This window comes from Uloborus diversus, chromosome 3, assembly GCF_026930045.1.
Source record: "Uloborus diversus isolate 005 chromosome 3, Udiv.v.3.1, whole genome shotgun sequence".
In the NCBI taxonomy this organism is placed as follows: domain Eukaryota; kingdom Metazoa; phylum Arthropoda; class Arachnida; order Araneae; family Uloboridae; genus Uloborus; species Uloborus diversus.
In genome coordinates, this window is record NC_072733.1 from 162648678 (window position 1) to 162674179 (window position 25502).

The 25502-nt window shown below is 32.5% G+C and overlaps 1 protein-coding gene across 1 annotated transcript in view; it reads left to right on the forward strand.

Moving 5' to 3' along the window:
• Positions 1–25502, forward strand: part of LOC129219238 (focal adhesion kinase 1-like) — a 246263-nt gene that overhangs the window by 63851 nt on the left and 156910 nt on the right. Inside the window, exon 3 of the mRNA XM_054853564.1 lies at positions 20936–21152. Within this exon, the coding sequence (XP_054709539.1) occupies positions 20936–21152 (217 nt within the window). The remainder of the gene's footprint in view (positions 1–20935; positions 21153–25502) is intronic.

Consider the following 25502-nt stretch of genomic DNA (forward strand, 5'->3'; position numbering starts at 1 on the left):
GCTATTGTCTTATAAATACAGCAGTACTGTTGAAGTTATGTAAGCGAAGTATCTACCTATAGTTTTGAGCCGATTAGGAGAACAGGAAAGCCACCAGGGGGGGGGTCTCACCCCACCATTTTTAAAAAAAAATGGCCGAAAATTTGAATTATTGGTGTAAAAAGGGGGGGGGATTTTTGCACACATAAAATTAAAAAAAGGGGGGGGGGAGGAGAAGGTCAATGAACAAATACGAAATGATTGAGGGAGAAATGAAGAAAAAATACGAAAAGTTTTTTTCTGTATAATTAAAAAATATACAATTTTAAAATATTATTTAGAATTATCTGAGAATCTGTTTTATTAAGATTACCTAACAAAAGACCGCTGAAATGTACGCGACAAATTTATTTATTTATTTAACGAAGCCAAAAATATTTGCTACACTATTAAAACACATGTCAAGTCTTAGTTTGAAAAATCGAATCGATACATAAACAAGATAGCTTTACAGCGCCTATCGGAATGTTAACATTTCTAATACTTTAAAGCTCATAATATCACAACAAACTGGGAAAAAAAAGATGCATGGGTAGCCTAGCAGTCAAAATTTGTTTCAGATAGAAATTATAATCGAAAGAAAGAGAATTACTGCAATTACTTTTTTGAAACTTCGATTTCAAAAATTCCGGAGCGGATTTTCGAACTTTCCTCTAACAGTCTATATATAAAAAGATTGAACAAATTTGGATTGCGCCAAACTCGTGACCTCCCCCCCCCTTTCCCCGGTGTTGTTTTGACCTCGCAATGACAAAATGGACTTCGTGGGCATCGTAAAAGTACAGATCAATACAATGTTTAGGAGGAGGTCCAAAATCATATTTTCCGGGGGGAGGGGGGGGGGGGGGCGAAAATTTGAAGTTACGCCACTGCATTAGGTTCCAAACTCTTGAGAAGGTAGTGAGAACTTTCTATAACTCGAGCTACCGACAAGTCGGGAAAGTTTTAGCCGTTCTTTTGGGACTTCTGTCTATCGAGAGCTGAACATATTTCCATACGTAATGTGGGTGTGGTTTTTGTTGTTTTTCAAAACAATATGCTTTCAACATCTTCACTTTACCCCCACCCACCAGGAAAATACATAAAATATTCCAAAAATCGTTGTGCATAATTCGGTTTACATGTTGATAGATGATGTAAAATGATTTTTTTCCTTCTTAAAATGCATTTTATCTGAATATTTTCGTTCCTCTCCTAATCACGCTAAGCGGAATTGTAGAGTAAATCCCACTCTTTACTTTTTCATTAATTCAGGAGCTGTTTTATACAATCAACTCTCGATAACTCGAAGTCCTCAGGGACCGGCTAAAACGTTCTTGAGTTATTAGTAGTTCGAATCATGGGAAGTTCCCACAACCTTCTTTAGAGTTTGGGGACCCAATAAAAACTTATAGAAAAAAGAATATTGGAGGCTTTGAGTTATCGAGAGTTGATTGTACTGGTGCATTGGTTCAGGAACCCCCCGTGTGTCTATTGATTCTATGACCAAAAGCTTCAAATCCCGATAAGTGTTTACGAAGAAAACTGCGCTTCTAAATCCGCTATGTGAAAATGAATGTGCGAATATATTGTAAAAAAAAAAATGACAAAGATAAATCCCTACATTAAACACTGAAATTGGAACCTAAATTTCAAAAAAAAAAAAAAAAAAAAACAAGAAACAAAGTGAAGGGTTTTTTTCTTTAGTTTGTACAGATGCACATAGTGGATTTTGGAGGTGCAACGACGATATGCATTTGTGCTTTTTTTTGCATATGTTATGCATGTATGTGTTAGTGAATGAATAAATTGCTGCAAATTATTGGCTTGTTGCTTATAATTTAAAACCTTTTCCTTAGAAGAAATTATTTTCTTTCGCATTTTAAATTTTTCCGAAGCTCAGCAAACTACCACCCTATTCATCTTCCTTCAAGTTTCTTTATCAGGTTTTAATTTTTTTTTACACAAAAAAAAAAAAAAAAGAGGGGGGGGGAGGGGATCTATAAAACGTAAGATAAGTTTAACTCTGAGAAATTCTTTATAAGCAATTTATTGCTTTGAAGGGAAGATACAAACTAAAAGCAATTTTAAGAAATCTTTGAGTAAACATCAGAGAAGAGATGAAAGTGGGAGCATCGGTGGCTTTTTTTTTTTTTTTTTGAAGTTGAAGTTTCAAAAACACCTATTATTCGTGGTAGTAGCAGCAGGAGGAGATGGATTAGGCTGCGAGGCCAAAATTTTCAAAACTGAAGTAAAAAAATTGCAATTTTTGATAAAGATAGGAAAAAGGTTAGGTTTGGGTTCCCCCTTGGGACTTTTTTTTTTTTTTTTTCAAAATTGAGTTTAAATTTAAGCTATCTTTTATTACGTTAAGGAAACTGAAATTGTAAAGACGTAAGTTAGGCTCTGGTGACGTTAAAGGCGTCAAAAAAGTGTTTAAAACTTCTTTTCATCTACAGAATCAATTGATTACCAATGTGAAAGCTGCATTAATATTCGGTGTAATATTAGTGAAATCTTCTTGATTTAAAATAAAAAGATCTATCAGGAAAATACTTCGCACTGCTAACTTCAAGTTAACTCTTGTTTTCTGATAGAAAACCCATATAAAAATGATTGTTTATTTATAGACTTAGTATATACTGCATTTCTCTCGAATTTTTAAGACACTGAAAGTCATGTTTGGTAATGATAGAGGGAGAAGAAATTCTGAATTTTTTTTTCGAAACTGAAGGTAGTCTTTGGCAATTTTTGGGAAGGATCAGAATGCGGGTAAATAGCTCGCTCCTAGGTATTTCAGAATTGAAATCTTAAAGACAAAATTTCAGACTGTTTGATATAAAATTAAGGAAAGGGAGGTGTTTTGGAGACCCTGTCCCAGAAATGTTTCGAAATTGATATCCTAAAAGCGCATTTCAGGCTATCTTTGATGACGTTAGAAGAGTCAACATTCGCGAGATGCAGAATTTTTGTGATATTGACGTTTTAAAAACGCATTTTTAAACTATTGGTTGAAGGGGGAGGGGAGGGGGGAAAATCTTGGAAATCTTTGAATGTTTAAAAATTAGCTTTTAGCAGTGGGGAAATTAGGAGTTTTTCTTTTAAAAAATAATTTTCGAAGCTATATTTGAATTCAAATGACGGGAAGGGGAGGGGGAGGAGGAGATCCCGTACCACAAATTGTTTGTTCAAAGTCCTGAAACTATTCTAGGCCATGTTATATCAAGTTGTTCGAGCTCCCGGGTAAGAGCTTGACGGTCACAGTAAGAGACTCTCTTTCAGAAATGTTTAGAAATTGAAGTCATGAAGATGCAATTATAGTTATCTTTGGTTATATGTTGGAGAGAGGTGTGGGGTATCGGGTGCGCTCACGTGGTAAGTGTCCCTAACGAAAGGTCTAAAATCGAAGTTTTAGGATCTATTTGGTCTTGTTGAGAGAGACATGACCCTCTTTTACAGCCCTGAAGTTGCCGCCTCGAACATGAGCCCCGATTTTCCGCCCTAAATCTGGCACTTGGAAAAGCCTATCTCTCAAGTAAAAATATCAAAAGTTACGAGGCCCGCTAGCTCGGCAGGCTAGCTGTTCTCCCTTTGCAGAGTTTTTTTTTTCTTCTGGAGCTGAAAGCTTAAAAATTATTTGAACAAGCACCACCGGAACAAAAAATTTCTTTATTGATATGGTGAAGGGGGGAAGGTTCAGGGGGACCCTACCTCCCTCTATATACGCTCTTGTTAAAAAGTCATGACTTGTTTCTCTAGCTCTTTTTTATCATTATGTTATAAAGAGGTTAACGAATATGTGTGCCGACGTCTTCCGGTTCGTTTACTGCTGCCTAGCGATAGCAATGCGAAAGACAGAAGTAAAAAAACCGAAATCCAATCATCACAGATTCTTTAATTTCAAATTACTGCTGCGATTTGTCTTAGGCATTTCACGAGGAGTGGAGTTAACGAGAGCTAACAGAATCTGTTGAATCTGTAATGCAAATGTTGGAAAAATAAGTAACGTATGAAATTTACTGTGAAAATGCAGATTTATTTGTGTGTGTGTATGGTCCTGTACACAAGTTCACAGTTTAAGTCGAATTTTCGGCACAGAGTTCCTTTGATGTTCAGGAATTGACATATATGGTATCTTTTGTCTCTCTATTTCAGCGTTTCTTAATTTTTTTGATAAGTGGAACACTTTTTAATATTCACTTTTTTCACAGAACCCCTGTTTAATCTTCGACAGTATAGTTTGAATGCAACATTCAAAAATGGTATTTGTTTGCAATAAAAACGAAAAAGATTAAAAATTAATCAAAAAGTAACACATTTTTTAAAATTTTAATTAAATGTCATTTTAACAAACATTTCGTATTCTTGTACTTGTACTAGCACAGTATAATAGAGTTTTCACTCCAAAATTCATTTTGATGTTTTCTCTGCTGCTTATTCGGAAATTACTGAGTGAATGCTTCACTCAGAACTTTTTCAATCAAATTTTTACGTGACTAATTTGAGCTTAGAAAACGAACTTGGAACCCTTGATTAATCTCCATGGAACCCTGGGATTCCAGTTTTTTTTTCAGATCTTTGCCAAATTTTGCACAGAGGTTCTTTGGTGCTTAGGAATTGTTACAGGGGGGAGGGGGTTCCGCCTCCCTATGTGAGAGAGAGGGGTTAATTATGCAAATCCAGTTTTTGTCGGATCTTTGTGCCAAATTTGGCACAGAGGTCTTTTGATGCTCAGGAATGCATATTGGGTGTTTTGCCCCCCTATGGGGGAGAACCATCCAGGGGGTTTTCGCCAGAAAATCCACGAAACAGACTGTTTATGCCTATTAGTAACAATGACTGAATTTTTGGAATTTTAAAGAAATCCGGAGCGGATCTAAATTTTAATGTTGAGCCACTAAATTGCTCTTTTCTACACGTTGAAGGGAAATTTTACACTATTTTTTTCTTTTATCTAACACTGATTGTTGAACATGCTTCACTTGACACTACCTTTTTTTTTTTTTTTTTTTGAGGTAGACCATACAGTTCCGGATATAGCTGCTAGTAATAAATAAATAAAGAAAGAAATTAAAAATAAATAAATAAATAAATAAATAAAAGTAAAGAAGGAAAAGCATTAATGTTGTATGTGCTTTTTGACTTATTTTTTTCTGAGATTATGTCATGAATATTAGTTTCAATCAGTTCGACCTTATATAAATGCCACCATATTATGCATTCGTACTTTAAGTTGAAGAATCACTTATAATGTGCAAGTAATTAAATCTTGAAAACTTGTGTTCAGTCGATATAGTAGTTAATGAGATTCGAAGACAGGCCCGTTCTTGTTAGGCACCCAGTAAAAGGTATAAAGTAGTAATATGCCGGATCATTCAAAATGTAGATCCGTGGATACCAGTGGTTGTAAGTAGCGCGCTACAAGTAGCGACGCTACTGTAGTAGCTACATTTTTTAGTAGTTTGTAGTGTAGCGCACTACTTTTGAAAAAAAGTAGAGTAGCGAGTAGTTCGCTACAAAAAAAAGTAGTTTGTAGCGATTTCTAAAAACTACTTTTGAATAAAATTTCAAAAAAAAAAAAAAAAAAGTTTCAAACATTCTGACAGCTGCAAGTCTTACGCGAGTAAAACTTGCATCAATTGGATTCGTAAGACGCTGAAAAATACGAGCTGTCATCAGACATATTTCGACACCATACGTTCTATCTGTTAGACGCCATTAGTTTGTTTGGCATCGATATGTTCACATTTCCCTAATATTTGCCTTGAGTAGAGCATGGCTTAGAAAGAAAAGAATAACTGCCAAATACTATCAGGTTTGTGTTTTCTGTCAGCAGAGAATGTCCCATGGATGAACATCATTTTAGATGTCAATGAGATTATTGTGTCAGTATCCTCTTAATATGGAAGCTACTGCAAATGTTATAGAAGATAATGACATTGAACTGCCTTGGCCGGCTAACAACAAATATTACAGTGTTATAGGAATGGATGATAACGGAAATGTTTCCGTTTCATGCAAAATTTGCCCGTTAAGCAAAAAGGTATGAATGTAATCCGCATTTACTATCGAATCTCTACTTACGTGAGAGATGAGTTCCAAGACGTAGGTTGACATTTTGCGTTGAGGAAAAGAGTATGTATACGATTTTTTTTTAATGAACGTACCAATTATTTTAGACATTTGTAAACACCCCTAAACTATTTTTGCCCATTGCTTAAGTTCATTTTTCGAATTTAAACGTAGAGAAATGACATTTTATTGTATTTAAAATGAAACTGTTATTGAGTAAAAATACGGTTAGGGTGCACAAAATCAATGGAGGAGAATGGCATAAAATGAAACAGTACCGTACGTATAGTATGTAGTAATAATAAAATGCAGCACTACAATAGTACTGTACAGTAGATACAGTAATTATATTCGACGCACTTTTTACTTGTTTAAAAATATCGAAAATCTTTTGTTTTTTTTAGTTGTCAGGAACTTTCTATTATTCCTTTTAAAACTTTAGATTAACAGCCCGCTTATGTGAAATGATGTTTCATCAACTTCATATTTAGAATGAAAAATATGCGGAGTGGCGATTTGTAAATTAAAAAAGCAATGTTTCGACTAGTACAGTGTGGGGTACTTTTTCTTTCAGTGATGCTGAAAGGAAAGTTCATTCACGAAACTCATATTTAATACCCAATAAAGAGGGTGATACTTAAGCCTTGCGATTCTTTTCTCAAAATTTTCGTGTTACGGGGAGAGGAATTCGCGTTAACTTGAAAATTCGTTACTCGAGAAAAGCTCACTATTTAGCCATTTCGCGTGTTGACACTTGCACATTGAAGTAAAGTAAGCATTCTTAGTTATTTTTCATATTTCGGATATTTATTAATATTCGACAACAAATACTCGTACCGCTTGGTATATTTAAAAATGTTCTTTAGTTTTTCTTTTTTACTGGTTAAGGGTTCATATATCAACAACATAAGAGTCAGTTGTTAAATATTTTTAGTTTTCGAGATCATTCGAAAACTAAATCCGTAAAAATTGAAAAATGCTCTTAGTTCTTTTTATCAGTTTCGTATAAGAAAGAAGATTGTGTCCAGGTCCGGCCCTCTAGTTTGAAACTCAAAATCAATTTACTAGTTCCTACAAAATATAAGTCCCTATAAAATTAACTCAAATAATGAAAATTAAGTTTATCTCTTTTGTTTAAAAGGTGTTTCTCACCATCTAAATCTTACGTACATATACACTATATGACCAAAAGTATTGGGACACTTTCAAAAATTTACATTTTTACGGATTTCTCGAAAAATAAAAGAACAATTGCTCTGTAATTTTTTGACATTAAAGGTATACTCTAGCTGCTATTTTTCAACAAAAATTAAGTCTACTATTCATTTAGGAGATGAGCAGCAAATTGAGGAAACAAAAAAAAGTTTTTGATCATTTTTCATTGTAAATAGCTGGTAATAAGCTGTAAATTTCAGAAATAAATTAAAAATCTATCTAGAATTTATTTTTATATTTTCATGAAGGTATCTCTTATACCCACAGAGATATAAGCATTCTTTCAAAAATGCACAATTTTTTTTGAAGTTTTCGGCTCATATCAGGCAGATTTTTTCTGTTAAACGTTACTTAACTTTCAGAATATTTGACAGCATATTAGAGAAAAATAATAATACAATTTGGAGTTAAAATATTGAAAATTTTCTGAAATATGAAAGGTTAAAACCAATTAATTTTTCACTTCGCATGCACGAAAGATAGCAATTTATAACTTTCATAATCGGAAGTCCAGATACATTCTACAACTCAAAAAAATCTCACCGTTATATCTTTAAAATGTAAAAAGTTATCAGCGATCTAATGAGCCGAATTTTAATATTTCTTGGCTAGACAGCGAATCGTGAGGGATCGTTCACAAATAATTCATTCTGATTATGAATCACTCTGCAATGATAACAGGAAGGTGTTGCTAGTTTGCAAACGACCCCTTACCATTCATCGCCTGTCCAAGAATTATAGAAATTCGGCTCATTAGATCGCTGATAACTTTTTGAATTTTAAAGATATTGAGGTGGATTTTTTTATGAGTTGTAGGATCTAAGCTTTGAATCATGAAAGTTATAAATTGCTATCTTTCGTGCATTAAACGTTCACTGCGCATGCTCGAACGTGATTATTGCTTTAAACGTTCATATTTCATTAAATTTTCAATATTTTAATCTTAAATTTAATTCTTATATTTCTCTAATATGCTGTCAAATATTCTGAAAATTAATAACGTTTGACTAAAAAGTCTGCGCGATTTGAGCCAAAAACCTTCAAAAAAATTTTTTCATTATTGAAAAAAAAAAGCTTGTATCTTCGTGGGAGATACTTTCAAGAAAACGTAAAAATAAATATTTGATAGTTTTTTAATTTATTTCTGAAATTTATAGCTTGTTCCCAGCTATTTAGAATGAAAAATGATCAAAAACCTTTTTTTGTTCCCTCAACTTTTTGCTGGTCTCCTGAATGAATAGTAGACTTTGCTTTTATTGGAAAATGACAGCTGGAGTATACTTTTTATGTGAAATAAATTACAGAGCAATTGATCTTTTATTTCTCCAGAAATCCGTAAAAATGTGAATTTTGAAAAGTGTCCCAATACTTTTGGTCATATAGTGTATGTATATCTATATGAAATTTTATTCAAATTATGACTGCAACTATTTACATTTTTAAGTAACCGAGTTGCACTTCTTGAATGAAATATTCACTGTCAGGAAAAGATTAAAAACTTGAAGGTTGAATTCCTTCAACTTTTTAAATCCTTTCTTGCAGCGGATATTCGTAAAAATCGTAAAAAATGTTTGGAATGGCTCAATAAAGGAATGAAACAATAAGTAATTCTTAGTTCATGTTCAAGTGAGCAAATTTATTAATCGAAACCAGTTTTTTAATTTTTTCGTTCAATCTTCAAACGGTGTGCATGTGTATGCTTTTTATTTATTTATTTTTATGCTTTTTATTTATTTATTTTTTAAAAGTAGCGAAGTAGCGACTACTTTTCGAAAGTAGTTTGTAGTTGCTACATTTTGAAAAAAGTAGTTGTAGTTGTAGTTAACTACATTTGTAATAAAGTAGTTGTAGTTCGCTACAAAAAGAAAGTAGTTTTTCCAACCACTGGTGGATACGGATCTTTTGTGTCGAGATCCGCCAATACGGATATCAACTTTTTTTACCCAACTCAAATCCGGTTCACGTGTAAAATTTGTCACGGAAGATATTACCGCAAGGGTAAATGTTCAATTCTTTAAAAAATCATCTACGGCGAAAAGGTCCTCAAGAATAAGATTTATTAGCTGACCCGTACCCGTGAGAAACATTCGCACATGACAGCGGTAATTCAAAACTCCGACTTTTTTAATGAATGTTTTTCGAAAAACAATCACAATGTAAACTGTTTGTCTATTTTTAGCCGATAGCGGTGAAAAATAGAATAAAATGTCTTATTTTTGAACTTTTATGAAATTTCAAGGAAGCACCAAAAAAGAAAAAATCTTTTAGGAAATATTATCCATGATACTGCGATTTACCATGCTAAAATAAACGTTTTAATTTCGGATTTTAATGCAACAGTACGGATGTGGTTTAGTATCGTGCAGTGAGTTTATATTCTACGGGATGTTTCTTTCGGGTGTGTGGGCAAAACTTCAAGGGGTGATACTACACACCAGGACAAACAATATAACGTCAGAAATAAGGTTTCCAAACGTGTCTTTTGAAGGAGATAGGCACCATAAAAGTTTAGGGTGTAAAACTTCAAGTGATCATAAAAAAACGAAAAAATCGGTCGATTCGTTTGCGGCTTTCGCTAAAATTATTCTTTTTATCAGTATTTTCTTGAGAATAAATTTTGAAGATCTAGTTTAAAAGATGCAGATAGCAGGCGCTTTAGAGTAACGAACAACTATTTCTCACCCCCATTTTTGAATCTCATTAAATGTTTTCTAATGCTTGGATTTAAACTTAAATTTTCAACTCACAATCATGATCATCGTTAAGTCGCGCAAGCTGAGCTGTGGTCAGAAATTAAAATACACTCACAAAAAAAAAAAAAAAAAAACACCCAGAAGGAAGTGAGCGATTTTCGCGAAATTTAAAATGCATATGGCCTATGAGACGATAAGGAAATGGTTACAAATTCAGAACAAAAGACTGCTTTATTAAGAAGTTATGACGCAATAAAGGTTACAAAACCGTAAGTAGTATAGCCTACTCTAGTTGCAAAACAAGACGGGTATGGAGTGAAATAGGTTGCCTATGGCCACTGGGACTAAATCGGGTTTCATCTTTGAAGATAACACGCCTCTTATCTGTCACAACCCAGCTAATCAAGTGCAGAACGAACTAAAATTTTTGGAGAAATCACCACAATGTGAGTTTTCTGTTTCAGTTTCGCCAAAAACGGTGAAAAAAAAAAGCCTATAAAATGATGTTTTACTTATGAAGTTTGATCAAAAAATTGAAGGATTTACGGCAGTTACGAAAAACACATGTGAGAAATAATATATATGATCTTAAGAGAAGTATCCGCTAAGAAGATTAGTCGGGAGGAATGGGACAGCGCTGCATTCATGCTGAAACAATAGGTGAAAAATTATTTCTAGCTGGTTTAGTTGATGTAGTAGCAGGAGTTTAAATTTACAACATCTACAGGAAAGCTAGAAATAATGTTTCACATTCTATTTCGGCATAAATACAGCGCTTTCTCATTTCTCATTTCTTCCCAACCGTCAAAATTGCACATCCAGGAACAGCTTTACAAACATTAAACAGAATTTAGACAAACATTTCTTTGAAGAATGCCTCGAAAAGTCAAAGTGAAGAATAATACAAACTTCGAACCAATAATAAGAACTAATATTAAATTTGAAATTAATCCTTAGGGCTTTTCTGATATTAAGATGAATCGCCCGGATCTAAACACATATAAAACGTATATGCATTTTTTTTTTATCTGGGCAACATGGGAAGGAAAAGTAATCACAACTATCAAGTTTTGCTGATCGCAAAAGCAGAATCAAAAGAAAAAAAATGAAAATCCGTTCAAAAGCCTTGCTTGATCAACTACAAATATTTTATTTGCTAGCAAATAGAAACTAAAATTTTAAATCTGATCTTTCTCTCATCTTCCAGCAATGAAATCGTTACCAACGCGTGAGCGTAAAATTGTGTTAGAAATTTATTAAGAAAAGTTATAGTTATAACTCCTACAACTTGAGAGTTCCTAACAAATTCCAGTTTTCGCAGAAAAGTTTTTTCTTTCGTTTGCTGCCAATACTTCAAATGTACAAGTAAGTTTTCACTACCGAAACTGCGAAAAACGCTAATTCGGGTTTTAATTAATATTTGCGGTAATTAAAATTCGACAAGAGGACGAAACCCACTTAAGGTCAAATCAGCTTTCGGAAAAAAAAAAAAAAAAAGCGATGTCAAATCGGTTCATTTGTTAAAAGCTACGCATTTCAAACTTTTTTCTCCCTTCCTGGTTGCGTTGGGGGTTAAAAATTGATTTTTAATTGCGGAAATGATACTGACTTCTATATGAAAATAAAAACTAATAAATGAAAATTAATATTTTATACCCGACTATTTTTAGAATTTCAAATATGTAAGAAAATTTAATAATGCGAAAGAGCCGTTTTTGAGACCTGCCAAAATCGTAACGGATATGGATCTCCCCCCCCCCCTCGAATATCCGGCACATCACTAGTATAAATACACGGCTAGCGACAAAATTTTGGGCACCAAATACGTTCAGCATTCTTTTGTACACTATGATGCAATCGTTTGGCATCACACTGATTTTGGTTCATCATTTTTCTTATTTCCTGAGCAGAACATAGCAAAGAATTGTGCCTTCAAAGTTTTAATTCCTTTCGTTTTGCTGTTTCCGGAAAATAAATAAATAATAAATTTAATTAGTGAATAAAAAAGGGTAAAAGATTTGAAGTAGATGATTTATTACTTTATTTGGGAGTAAAATTTGCATAGCGTAACTGCGTATTGAACTTTGATTCATATGTTTACCGATAACGAAGCTTTTAATTCCCTTTCCCGCCGCGTAACTTTTATTTTCATTTATGATCTTTTACTTTTATGTGTCAAAATACGTTTCTTGCAGATTAAACTCCAAAAAATATACTTTTATGTACCTAATTTTGTTGTTATGACGGAAGGAACTAGTATAGTTCTGCGAGATTTAAAAAAAAAAAAAAATCACTCCCTCCTCTCTTAAATGGTTGATATTCATTTTTTGTGTCAAGAATCGATGCAAGAAATAAATAAAACGAAGCTAGCTTGTTTAAGTTAATTTATTAATAAATTTTCGGTATTGATATCAAGTTTTTTTTTGAGTCTGATGGGGGGGGGGGGTCTGTTTAACTACCTATATTATCCAATAATTTTGATTCATTGGCGCCAATATGCAAAATTCTAAGGGGGGGGGGGGGCTCAGAAATTTTACCAATGGTTTAGCAGAACATTTTTCCCATGGAAACCGATTTCAGTACAAATTAAAGATAGTAAAATTTGACATTTTTAATAACTTATTCATTGATGGATAGAAAAGAAAATTTTTTTTTACATTTTTGCAAAGAAAAAACACTAAAAGCAAGGAAGTTCTCATCTCAAAGGGGGGGGGGGGGCTTGAGCCCCCCTATATGGGCGCCCTTGTTTTGATTTGATTTTAAAGCAAAGAATTATATTATCAAAAAAAGAGAATCCTATCTGTGCCGTGTTTTGACATAGGGGAAAATAGCCTTAGTAAGGCCTTAAAAAGTTCATGTTACAATTAGCAATCAATGAGTGGGACATGGGCTTATTCAGAGGGGGCAAGTGAGGGCAAATGTTCCCGAACAGAAAATATTGAAAATACCCCTGCTCCAAAAAAATAAATTTCCAAAAATTAATGAATTGACGGTTAATTTATTTTCTAAAGTTATCCATGAGTTCGGCTCAAGTAAGTTAGTGACTAAGCTTCAAAATGTACGTGTCTTATTTAAGAGCTCATTGAAAATAGAAAGTTACAGGTGTTTAGTTGGATTACCGTCGCAATACCGCACTGAGGGTAATGCAAAGTGATATATCGGCAGAACCCAAGTCCCTTTTTCACGAACTCTCCGCAAAAACGTGTTGTACACACGACCTTCCTCCCATACTTTGTGAAAAAGTTGAAATTTGAACTATAACGCACCATTTCTGAATTTCTCGGGAGGGGGGGGGGCAGAGCGAATACATTCAATGCACTTTTTCGGGAAAAACAACGCATAATTACATTGTTTCCCAAATTCGGGAAGGGAGGAGGGAACTGTTTCCCTGATTCCCCCTTGTAACGATGGGCCTGTTTCCCACCCCCCTTCCGTTTTGAGTAGGATACGCGATTAGAGTGGGAATCCTGGAAATAATTCTAAACTTTTTAAATAAGTGTAAAGCGTTTTAATAAAAATAAGTGGAATCAGTGTTTGCTTATTAAGCATTTTTTTCGTAATATTTAAAAGACAGGATGCAAATAAATAAATAAATAAATAAATAAAATAAAACTCCAATTATATCCCTGAAAGTTTTCCCCGCTGTTTAATAAGATGTGCATGCCGTGGTGATCAAATAAAAAGTCGTGTCGTTTGAAGCAATATGGAAGGGAGTTTAATCTTAATGGTTTCTCAAGGTTGGACTAATAGCTTTGGTCACTGCGCTGACTTCAAATCTCGTAGTAAAGCACGAGCATTTGCTGTTCGTCTGGCAACTCACCGGTATTGAAACTAAGGAAGACAGAAATGGAGATGTCACTGCACAAATGGTACTTTTCTTTTTTTTTTTTTTTTTCAATTTCGGAGGAATCATTCCAACTGCCTTGCTTGATGTAAGGTAAATGGGATTTGATATTTTTTCTAAACATATTATTCAAAACTTCGCAAACTATTTATTGGCTACTCATATTTTTATGATGGAAATTTCAGTAAAGTCTTTTAATTACTTAGCTTCAAGTAACATTTTAATCGGAAAATTGTGAGAATTGAACATTAAATTAGGTATTATATACATTTATAAAAATTATAATTGAAATAAATAGATTTTTAATGTTTTGACAAGTAATTATTAAATTTACCAAACGCATTTTCTCAAGTGTATTATTGTCAATTTATAATTTTGAGGAGGAAATAGGTTTGATATCTATTTCTGTAGTTCATAATGAATAACCAATTTAACAGTTCTCTATTTATTAGTCATGTAATATAACTTAAAATTTTGAGTTATTTATTGCAACAAATAAACGATAGTATTTCTGATTAACAATTAGCTTAACAAATTTCAAAAAAAAATCGAGCCTGTTTCTATTGAGGGTCATTTCCATGTAAAATCAACAAGGACCTCCACCTTCTCAGATTTTCATTAATCTGTCAGAGAAATATAACTCTTTCACATTTTAAATTTATGAAAACATGTAAAAAAATCTATTATTCATAATTGATGAGTGATTAATTTTTGAAGTTCGTTAAAAAGCACGTTTTTTTAAAAACTTTCCAGCAGTGCTTTTTAATGTTATGACTCTAGTTTTATAGAGCTACAGAGTTGTAGAATAGCTCCTTTTGAAGATAATTACATGCACTTTACTTATACAGGGTGTTCCGTTTTAATCTGCAAGACCTTTATTTTCGCAACCCTTAGTCCTAGATGTATACCTCCAATTGCAAAAATGTTCAAAATCAGATGCAGAGTTAAGATATAGAAAGTTTGAAGTAAAAACTAAAATAAGTCAAAAAATACAAAATTTAACTTTTTATACGGGCCCCAGGTCCCCTCACTTATATTTAAGGAAATTTTCTACATTGAAAAATCATTCCAACAGAAAAAGTTTGACATTAGTACGACCAATCTTCACCGAGTTATGAAACGCAGCGTTCTGTGACTTACATCACTTCACACTAGCCATCAATAATACCTTTTGGGGGAAAATATATCGGTTAGAAGGGTTAAAATTATATGTGTGCATATAGTGTGATTTTTCAAATTGTTCGAGGTTTTATAGTGTGCTTTTGCATATCATGGCATAACATTTGCATTTATTTTGGAATAGCAATAAAAAATATAAATACTTATTCTATTTACTTCGAGAACCTGACATTCCTCTGAAAGGGTGATAACTTCCAATCTCATCCTTTGTATGGTCCCTTAGAACTCTAAACTTGAATATCTTCTTGAGTTTTGCTCGCACAAACGTTTTTAGTGTTAGTAATAGTTTTCAATGGAGATTATTTCTCTAAATATTAGTTAGGGGACCTGGGGCCCGTATAAAAAGTAAAATTTTGTATTTTTTGGTTGTTTTACTTTTGCTTCAAACTTTCAATAACTTAACTCTGCATCTGATTTTGAACATTTTTGCAATTGGAAGTATACATCTAGGACTAATGGTTGCAAAAATAAAGGTCTTGCAGGTTAAAACGGAACACCCAGTATATATGTGAATTGAATCATTTCCGATTTTTTTTCAGAAAATTTTGAAATTTTAAAGTTCAAAAACTTTTCATATCTTAATTAAAAAAAAGCTATTTAATGAATTTGTCCAAACATTTTCAGAGCGGGACCATAAATGGACCAACAGGTAACAGCAAATAGTGTGGGAAAACTTTGCAATTTTTGCTAAAATTTATTTAAAATCTTACAGCTCAAGTTTTATAGGAGCTACATAGTTGTATGATAGCTCATTTTAAAGGTAACTGTATGCACTTTAATTTGATATGCAACGTGAATAATTTTCAAGAATTTTTTTTTCAAAGTTTTAAAAATTAAAAAATAACTGAGATAGTATCCATTAAAAATTTTTAATGTATTTTAGAAGAATAGATCAAAAAACTTTCAGAGTGGAAGCATGAAAAGATCAGCATTTACAACAAACAATGGAGGACAGTCGTTTGTAGTTTTTTAAAAAGATTTTTAGTAACTGCTGATTTGTTCATGGTCCTACTCTGAAAATGTTTGGATATATTCAATGATAATACATTTAAAATCAAAAATTTTGTATTTTTTTTCTAAATTATTCAAGTTACATATCAAATTAAAGTGTGTAAAGTTCTCTTAAAAATGAATAATAATACTACTCTATAGCTTCCATAAAATTTGAGTTATAATATTTTAAAGAAAAACTTGGGCAAAAATCCCAAAACTTTCCTGCTTTATTTGTTGTAATTATTGATCTTGGTCTCACTGTAAAAAAATTTGGATGTCAATGGAATCAATATGAATACATTAAATACTATAGATTCTTTTCAAAAATTCCAAAGAATAATACATCTTAAAAATTTTTGAATTTTAAATTTTAAAATTTTGTGTGTGTGTGTGTGTGTGTTTTGTCTTGAAAACTGTTTAGGTTTCATGTTAAATTAAAGTGCATGTAATTGTCTGTAAAATGAACTATTATACAACGCTGTAGCTCCACAGAATTTGAGTTATTATATTGAAAATGAAATCCTAATAAAGTAATTTTTTTAAGTTATTTTCATGACATTATTGATGAGTGTGGGGATTGGAGGCTCTCAGCCAGAAAATTTATAAAATTAACAGCACCTAAAAACACCTTTTCAAGCCCTTTTTTGTCTTTTCAAGGGGTTATTTATTATTATTTTATTTATTTTTTTGGGGGGGGGGATTAACGTTTTGGCACCACATATGAGCCTGCTGCACTTTAAAATTTCTGTCCGTGGCACAAATCCTGGCTTGAACTCGATGTGAGCTATTTTAACACGCAACGGAAGTTGTGAGCGCTAAGTGCAGACCTGGAATTAGTTTCTGGAAGGAGTTTTTAAGTAATAGAAGAAAAATGTAATTTTTCACCAAGTTGCCGAATTTGATACGTGTGGGGGGGGGGTGGTACATTTATATTTTTTCGCAAAAACTATAAAAGGAATATTATTATTAACAAAAATTCAATGCTATGTCAGTTGACTCCTGCTATAACGCGATCCGACTTACATGAAATGGCTATAACGAGATTTTTTCACCAGTAAAGAATTTTAGACCTAATGTGAATTCCTCGCCCTCAACTTTTCGGAAGGAATTGTGGTGCGTAAGTATTGGCTTTGTTATTGGTTACTAAACACTTTTTTTTCGTGAATGGACCTTCATCTCTTTAGCATCACTGAGAGTGGAAGTTCCCACACCGCGTACTAGTCTGAACATCGCGTACACAACTAACTACTCTATATTTTCCATTTATTTTTTTTCGTTCTAAATGCGAAAGTTGATGAAATATAATGACATCTTAGAGCACTGTTTCATCTAAAGTTTGTGAATATAGAAAGAAAAGGAGAAAGTTTCTGACAATTAAAAAAAGCTAAAGCTTCTCGAAAATCTGAAACTCAACTAAAAAGTGCGTCAAAGGTAGCACGACAACTAAGGTATGAGTGAATCTTCCATATGTACAATTAACAGTCAAGAAAAGGAAATCTATCAAAGTTCACACTGAGTTGTACCTAAGCAAAATGCAAAAATTATGAAAATGGAAGTTGCTCTTGTATTGTGAATGAAAGAAACCAGAAAGTATTTCAAACTTTGATCACGCAGCATAAATTATCATCATCCTCACTTTTTTAAGTTACAAATATCATTACTGGATGTACTGTACAATACAACTATAGTGCATTTGTTTTTCTTACTATATATACCGTACTGGTTTATTTTATGACTTTCTTTCCCACTGATCATTGATGCACATCATTGTGCATCGTAGCAGTATTTTATGTTGAATAAAACATTTTTTAAAATTTAAAATACAAATAAAAATTCAGTTTTTTTTTTGTAAGAAACAGTACTGTACAATTAAGAAATGGTTTTTAACAGTTTGGGGTGGTTTTTACAAGTATCTAAAATAATTGGGTATGTTTATAAAAGTTTTTACACATACCTTTTTCCACAACGCGAAATTTCGACTTACGGGAGGGATCTTGGAACGCATCCCTCGCGTAAGTCGGGACTCGACTGAACATATTCATTTTGGTTTAACATATTCATTTATCAAAAATATTACCGTATTACCCCACATTATCCGGCATGCCGCAAAATTCAGGGGTCACCAGATTTTCAATAACACTTGCCTGGTCCTTTCCGGCATGCTGGAAAAATCGAGGTTAGGAAAAAAAATTAATGCTTTAAAAAATATGTTCAGCTTAAAAATTAATATAAGTTCTATACATATCTTATTAGTATTAATAAACAGTTTTGTAAAGTATAAACAGTTTTATTAGTAAAAATATTTAGTAACACTGTCATTTGTTATTTTAACAAGAAAATAATAGTGTAAAATAATTTATTTTAGATTCCTTTAAATTAGTTTCTCTTTAAATTATGAACAAATTGCAGTAACAATGATTGTATCTGATTTGATTGCTTTATAGGCACATAATTAAATCCGTTAATAATGACCTACCATAAATAACAAGCACATATTTATGCAATACACCCAAACCTGTTTTTATGCAATTTTCTTTTGTGCAGATTTTTTTTGCGGTATATTAAAATCCAATCAGATTGAGATTCAATTGATGAAATTATTTTTTAAAACAAGTGCGAGCTAGTATCTTCAAATGACGACATAGTCACCCCGATGGGAAGTTATTGTGACCTCCCAAAAATATCCTTTATAAGGAAATTTTGTCCGAGTACTCGACAAATATTATCACTTGGTTCATTTTAATTTAATAATATAACCATAATAGTTCCCAAAAACTTACAAAATATTAAAATTTTGCAAGTTTTTGGGATATTTTCTATGTGAGACTTTTTATGCGGTTCCTATCCACCATATATATAAAAAAAAAAAAAAAAAAACCTGTTTAAACAACTTTTTAAAGCCACTTGTGAAGTTTTAAATGCAATTATTTTATGCGGTCCCCTATCCACCACATAAAACCAGGTTTGGGTGTACACATTTTTTTGAAAGAAGGTTATTTTTTGGATTGATTTATTTTTTTTCCCTTACAGTGGTTTGCTTTTTGATTGGAACTGAATGAAGAAATTTACTTTTGTTTTGTTGCAAAATAAACCTCAAATTATCAGGCATGCAGGAAAGTTCGAATTTCCAGCATGCTGATCAGCCTCGCTTTTTACCAGCATGCCGGTTAATACCGGGTAATGCGGTAACATTAAAATTTTAAGCATAAATTTGAGATTTAAGTGTACATATTTTAAAAATAGTGTGAAAAACATATTTTATCATCAAAATTCTTCATTCCACAAAAGAAAAGAGGAAAATGCCAAAAAGCATTAACAATTTCCAGATTTTTCAAATCTTAGAAGGCATTTGTACTGATTAGTATATTCCTTTTGCTGTTTGCTTTGGGTGAGGGGAGGAGTTTACTTCACTGACAGATGAAAAAGGGAAATCGATGTCCCATAAGGATTCTGTAAAAGTATTTCCGGGAGACGACACACACAAAGTCGGTTTTTTGGCTAATATGTACAACTCACTTCAAATAGGGTAATATTTTGTGATCTTAATTATTTTTTTTTTGCGTTACCTAATCCTACACTTGGAATGTAAAGCTGTGTTTTTTTTTTCTTTGTATTGCGTGCATTGCTGTAAAATTTGGGAAAAACTTCTACTATGAAACAAGCGCATTGGCAAAAGTGAACCTTTTTATGTAACAGTAAAAAAATTGTGTATGTTCCATCATTTGTGAAACATGCTTATTTCTTTGTCTTCTTTTTAAAACTTTTATTTCTCAAAAAATGCAGTAAAACATTTCCGATTTTTCTCTGAACTTGCTAAATTTTTGCTTGTTACAAGAAATGTTTCTTCCTTGTATTTATAAGAGAAAAGAAACATGTTTTGTTTGAGACATATTTTTTTTTAAACCTAAAAGTGATAGATTTCTTTTTTTTTTTTGAACTGCGATTGAAAGTCAAACTAAATTTATGAATTTCGGCGCATGCCAGATTTTTAAACGTAAATTTTTAGGTATTATACCGGCTTAATTTTAGAAATCCCTGCTTGTATTTTAAAAATCTCATTTACACTCTAAGTTTGTTGTTATATTTATTCATGAACAGACACAGATAATGTATGCAAACACGAGAACAAAGTTCGCAAAAAATTTTGTGGATGGTTTTGATATTTCTAAAACAAATGTATGGATTTTTAAATTTTTTTGACCAGTGACAGATGTTGGCTGCTAATTTTGATGTTCCATTAATTATTAATTATAAAACAGGTGTTCCTAAACAAGTATAAGCATTTTGTTATAAATAATTATGATTTTACACTTCTTGTTATCCCTTCCCTCTCCCCTGTGGCAATTTCTGGAACCCTTTCCCTCCTCAAAGTATGACATATTTGTGGACAACGCCTTAGCACGTGGTCTTGACATTGGTCACGACACATTGCCGTGCATTGTGTCCATTAGTACAGGAAGTACTTGAAGTACTGCCAATGTGATCTTAGTTGTTTTACATGCCGGAATTACTGGAACTATATACTGAAAATTTCATTAAAACATTGAAAAATTTGAATTTGAACTAATACACCATTGAGATGGTAACTGGGCGCAATATTTACTGATGTCTGGGTAATAAAACAGACTTTGACTTTTCCTTTTTTAAACTGAGGTATGTTTTTGGGTAGCAAATATAGCCATATTATAATTAATTATATGTCATTGAGTTTAAAACTATCAAAACTAAAAAATATTGAAAAGTTCTGTGTTTTGATTCAACTGGAATTTCCATGCTAGTTTATGCTTTAATTTCCAACCATGCACATAGGTTTGTAATTTAGGTTGAATTATGCAAAAACTTACAAAATAGCCTTATTTTTTCAGAGAAATGTCCTTGTTTCAAAATTTTAGCTCGTAAGTAATGTATTTTTTTTTTCTAGGATGTTAAATGCAACACATGCTGGAGAATGTTCCCAATCAAGTTCTCTTACACACACACACTCTGAAGAAACGCCAGCTGAAGTTTCGGGTGCTAGACCCCGACAAGATTTGGGTGCTAGACCACGAGAAGAAAAACAAGATAAAGTGACACTTAAAATTTATTTGAGCAATGGCAATTTCAATATTGTTAAGTTCGGAAGATTTTCTTCAGTCAAGGTAAATGATTTGATATTCTGAAAACTAATTAGGAAACTGTTCAGCATTTGAGAAAAAATTTTTTCTTTACGGTGAACAATTTTCTTAACTATGAAAGCCCTAAAATTTTTGACATTTTCAGATGAAGATTTGTTTCTGCTTCTTCTTATTTTTTTTTTAAAATTTACCTTCAAAATTGACTTATTTTTTAGATCAAAAATGAAGTTCCATTTCAATTATAATCTCTCTCACTTATGCATTTGTTTTGTTCCGCTGGTTGTGCCGGCAAATAAAAGAGAGATCATAGTATATATAATATAAACAGGGAAAAAAGGAATGAATAAATTAACTGATATCTATATACAGCAAGAGAAAGATACAGAGAGGTTGTTCTGTTTTAACTTGCAAGACCTTTATTTTTGCAACCGTTAGTCCAGGGGTGCCCACAAGGGGGGGGGGGGGGTTATGGTGCAAGTTACGCCATCAAAATTTTTAGGATGGGATTTTTTTTTACAGAATTTTTTTTTTTTTTAGAACATGAAATTTTTGATACAGTGCAACCTCGATATCTCGAATCTCTCGGGATGGGAAAATTTTTCGAGATATTGAGTTTTCGGGTTATTAAGGTTTTTAAAAAATTACACTAGTAACTCTCACATTTACACACACGTACGCTATATGCATTTATATATGTACTATGGGACCACTTCGAATTACGATCAATAAAGTAGTCTTCAATATTTCACTAGATTTGAAATTTTCTAATTGTCGAAAGTGCACAGGATGAGATTTTAAAAGGAACAACAATTTCAACTTGGTTTTTTCACCTAAAAATTTAAAAATTCTAATTTTATCTTTAACCAGTAACCTCACATTCCAAAAGTTCTCAGCAGCCATTTTGTAGGAGTTAAGAAAACTGAATGATGAAAATGAGGAACGCATTTTCCGTTTTCGCTTGCAAACTGACGGACAAAGATTCTTAACTGTGGGGAAAACACAGCACTTCCTTCAGACCAACACTCCCCTATTATCTTGCCCCACATAAAATTTCCAAGAAAAGGGATGAAAAACTTTAAGCAATTGTCCCTGGAACTGGTTTTACTACAAAAATTGCCAAGCAAAACGACAATTGAAACTTGCTTCTGTGAAAAATTTTGACATATCAAGGGTTTCGAAAAATGAATTTCGAGATAACTATGGAAAACACATAGGGGTTTTTATAGAAAATGCTGGGGAAAATTTTTGTTTCGAGATATCAAGGATTTCGAGATAAGGAGGTTCGAGATATCAATGTTTGACTGTATTTGGAATGGAAAAAATATTTAAACTTATTCAACAAGAAATACAGGTATAAATAATACATTTTTGACGTACTCTTTCCAAAATTTATTAGCCGTGTCTCTTTTTCAATGCAGGGATCATCAAAGACGGGATGGAGTCTGTGTCCGTTGCAAATCAGGATCAGACGATTTGATTTCTTTTTATTTATTACTAGCAGTACTCACACAGCGATGCCCATGCTAAAAATTTAATGCAAGTCCGTTGAATAAAAAAAATTGATGCCCCCTCTGCTCTGATGTAAATTGATCATTTTTCTTTGTAAAAAATGTGTACACACCTTTTCAAAAAAAAAAAAAAAACCCTATTAAAGTTTCTTTGGAACTTATAAAACTTTTCGTCAAATCATTAAATTAGATTTACAGTTGCTTTAAAATTCTATTTAGCGAGTGAAGCAGTTTTTACTGCAATTTAAAATATTTTGCCAAATTAACAAAAGAAGACATCAAATAATATCTTTCAAATGTAAAAATAGTTCGGCAACTCTATTGTTTATCGCCAAACTCGCCCAGCAACCACGCTATCATAATCCATCCATCTAACGAAAACAAAAACAAAAACAAAAAAACATCCAGTGGAACATTCAAAATTCAGCGTCAAAAAAAAAAAAAAAAAAAAAGAAGAAAATGTCGTACATTTCACTCGGACAAAAACAAATCAAAAGTTTCTTTTTTTTCAAAACAAATCTCCAAAACAATGACTTACATTAACGGTGGCATTAAAACAATAATCCTAGACTTAACTGCTCAGCGCCCAACGCGCCAAGCGACCACGCTTCCGGAACCCAACCCTTTTGCAAGTGAAGCGGATGTTTTTTCTTTGGCAATAACAAATGTTTCGCCAAACAAACAAAAAGATATAAAAATCACATAACAGTAGCTTTCAAATCTCAATGAATATTGGTCATACTAATTTAAAACTTTTTTTGTTTGAATTATTTTTCAATGGAGATTATTTCCCTAAATATAAGTTAGGGGACCTGAGGCCCGTTAAAAAAGTTAAAATTTTGTACTTTTTGACTAATTTTTATCTTTACTTCTGACGTTCAATATCTTAACTCTGCATCTGATTTTGAACATTTTTGCAAGTATATATCTAGGTCTAACGGTTGCGAAAATAAAGGTCTTGCAGGTTAAAACAGAACACCCTGTATAGTTAATGTGACCAGATTTTTCAAGCTAAAAATCAGGACACATGACAGGGGGAGGGGGGTAGAGTAGTTTTTTTTCCCACAGGCTTAATATTTTATGTAACAGAAAAATGCCAAGAAATAACTCAAACCAATAAAGAACTCCGACAGTCCTCCGTGGGATGTACTGAATGAATGCCCTTGACATTTTTCACAAAAGATTTCACCTTCTTTGTCGACCTTTTTGAGGAATGGAAATTTGTTTTTCAAGTTGTCATTCAAAACGCATTTATGTTTACCAGTCTGGTAAAATTATGATAAGCATACAACGTGTAACAGTTACAATCACAATGAATGAAAAGAATTTATTTTCCCCTGTTCGCGGCCAACACCTGATGCTTAACAGCTCCTCCTCTTCAATCCAAATCATGGTGGAGGTAGTTCAGCGTATTAAACATTACAGAATAACATTTTACACGGCGTTCTTACGTTTACTGACAGCAAAAAAACGAAATTTTATTTAAAAAATCTAGATTGTATGTTATATTTCTTGTGTGACGGAATTTGAACAAAAAACGCGGGACTTTTTCAATAAAGCGGGACACTTTGGCGAGACAGTAAGACAAAAAGCGGGACTGTCCCGCCAAAAGCAGGACGTCTGGTCACATAATGTATAGTATATATATAGAAGTAGTATGAAGAAAAAACTTTAATTAGGTAGGAAAAGTGTTCGTCTCAGCACTATGTTATTGTTTCAGATTGTCTCATTTAGTTTGAAACTGGGTGTTTTTACAGACTTTCCTCAAAAGTCCAAACCCTCAAAATGGAACATTCATAAAATTTCAAACTTGAAGAACAAACCTTCTCGAAATTTTGAACTCCAAAATGTAGTCTAAGTTACCAAATATAGCTTTAAGCTGCATTTAGGGGAATTATATTTTGAAAATTTGTCCCTATTTGGGCTTAAGTATTTCAATTATCACCCCTCCCCTTCTTATGCTCGATAAGACCATTTTGAATACTAGAAACAGGATCCGCCTTTCAGTGATTTTGGGTGATTTTGCTTACTAGTACCATCAACCGGGGTGACATTGCCCAGTTTTCAAGTTTAGAGTCAATTTTTTTTTGTACTTACTGCAAGAGTATTGGAATAATGGAAACTTTTGTGGTTTAGGGGAAAGCAACAGGAATCAAGTTTGCTACTGCATTTCATTTTTGATGCACTTGATATATTTTACAAAAATGAAAAACTGGGTGTGCAAAGTCAACCTGCTAAAAGGGGTGACATCGCCCACTTATACTTTTAATAGGAAAACGCATTAAAATATTTTGTTGGGCGAAGTCAACTTTATCAGGTGTGAATAAAACTACACTATTAGGGTGGAGTGAAAAAAAATAAATTTTCGAATTTCAAAACGCCTGAGGTCTCAAAAGTTACTTTTTAGCATCAATAGGGTACCCTTAAAATATTAGCCTCCTAGGATAATATCTTTAGGTTCCATAATCGCCCCAAAAAAGTGCAAAATTGCCAAATTCGCTCTTTTTTTAACTTTCTTTACAAAATTTAAAATATATAATTTTGAAAATGCTTAGAGGTGCAAACTATAACTTTATGTAAGGTTAATATCTCCTGAAAGTTTTAGCTCGATGGAGTAATTTCTCCTTATTTTCTAAAAGCCACAAAATAAACCAAAAATCGACTTTTTTCTTCCATTTTCACACAACCTTGTAAAACACAAATAAGTCAAGTGCACACAATATAAGTATTTTTAACACATAAATCTAAACTTGTTTATGAGTTAAAAAATTTATTTTATTATTCAGATAATTTATTGCATTACATTTAACAGAGTTGCCTTCTTTTTAGGGTAGACTGAAAAAAGTGAATTTCCGAATTTCGAAAC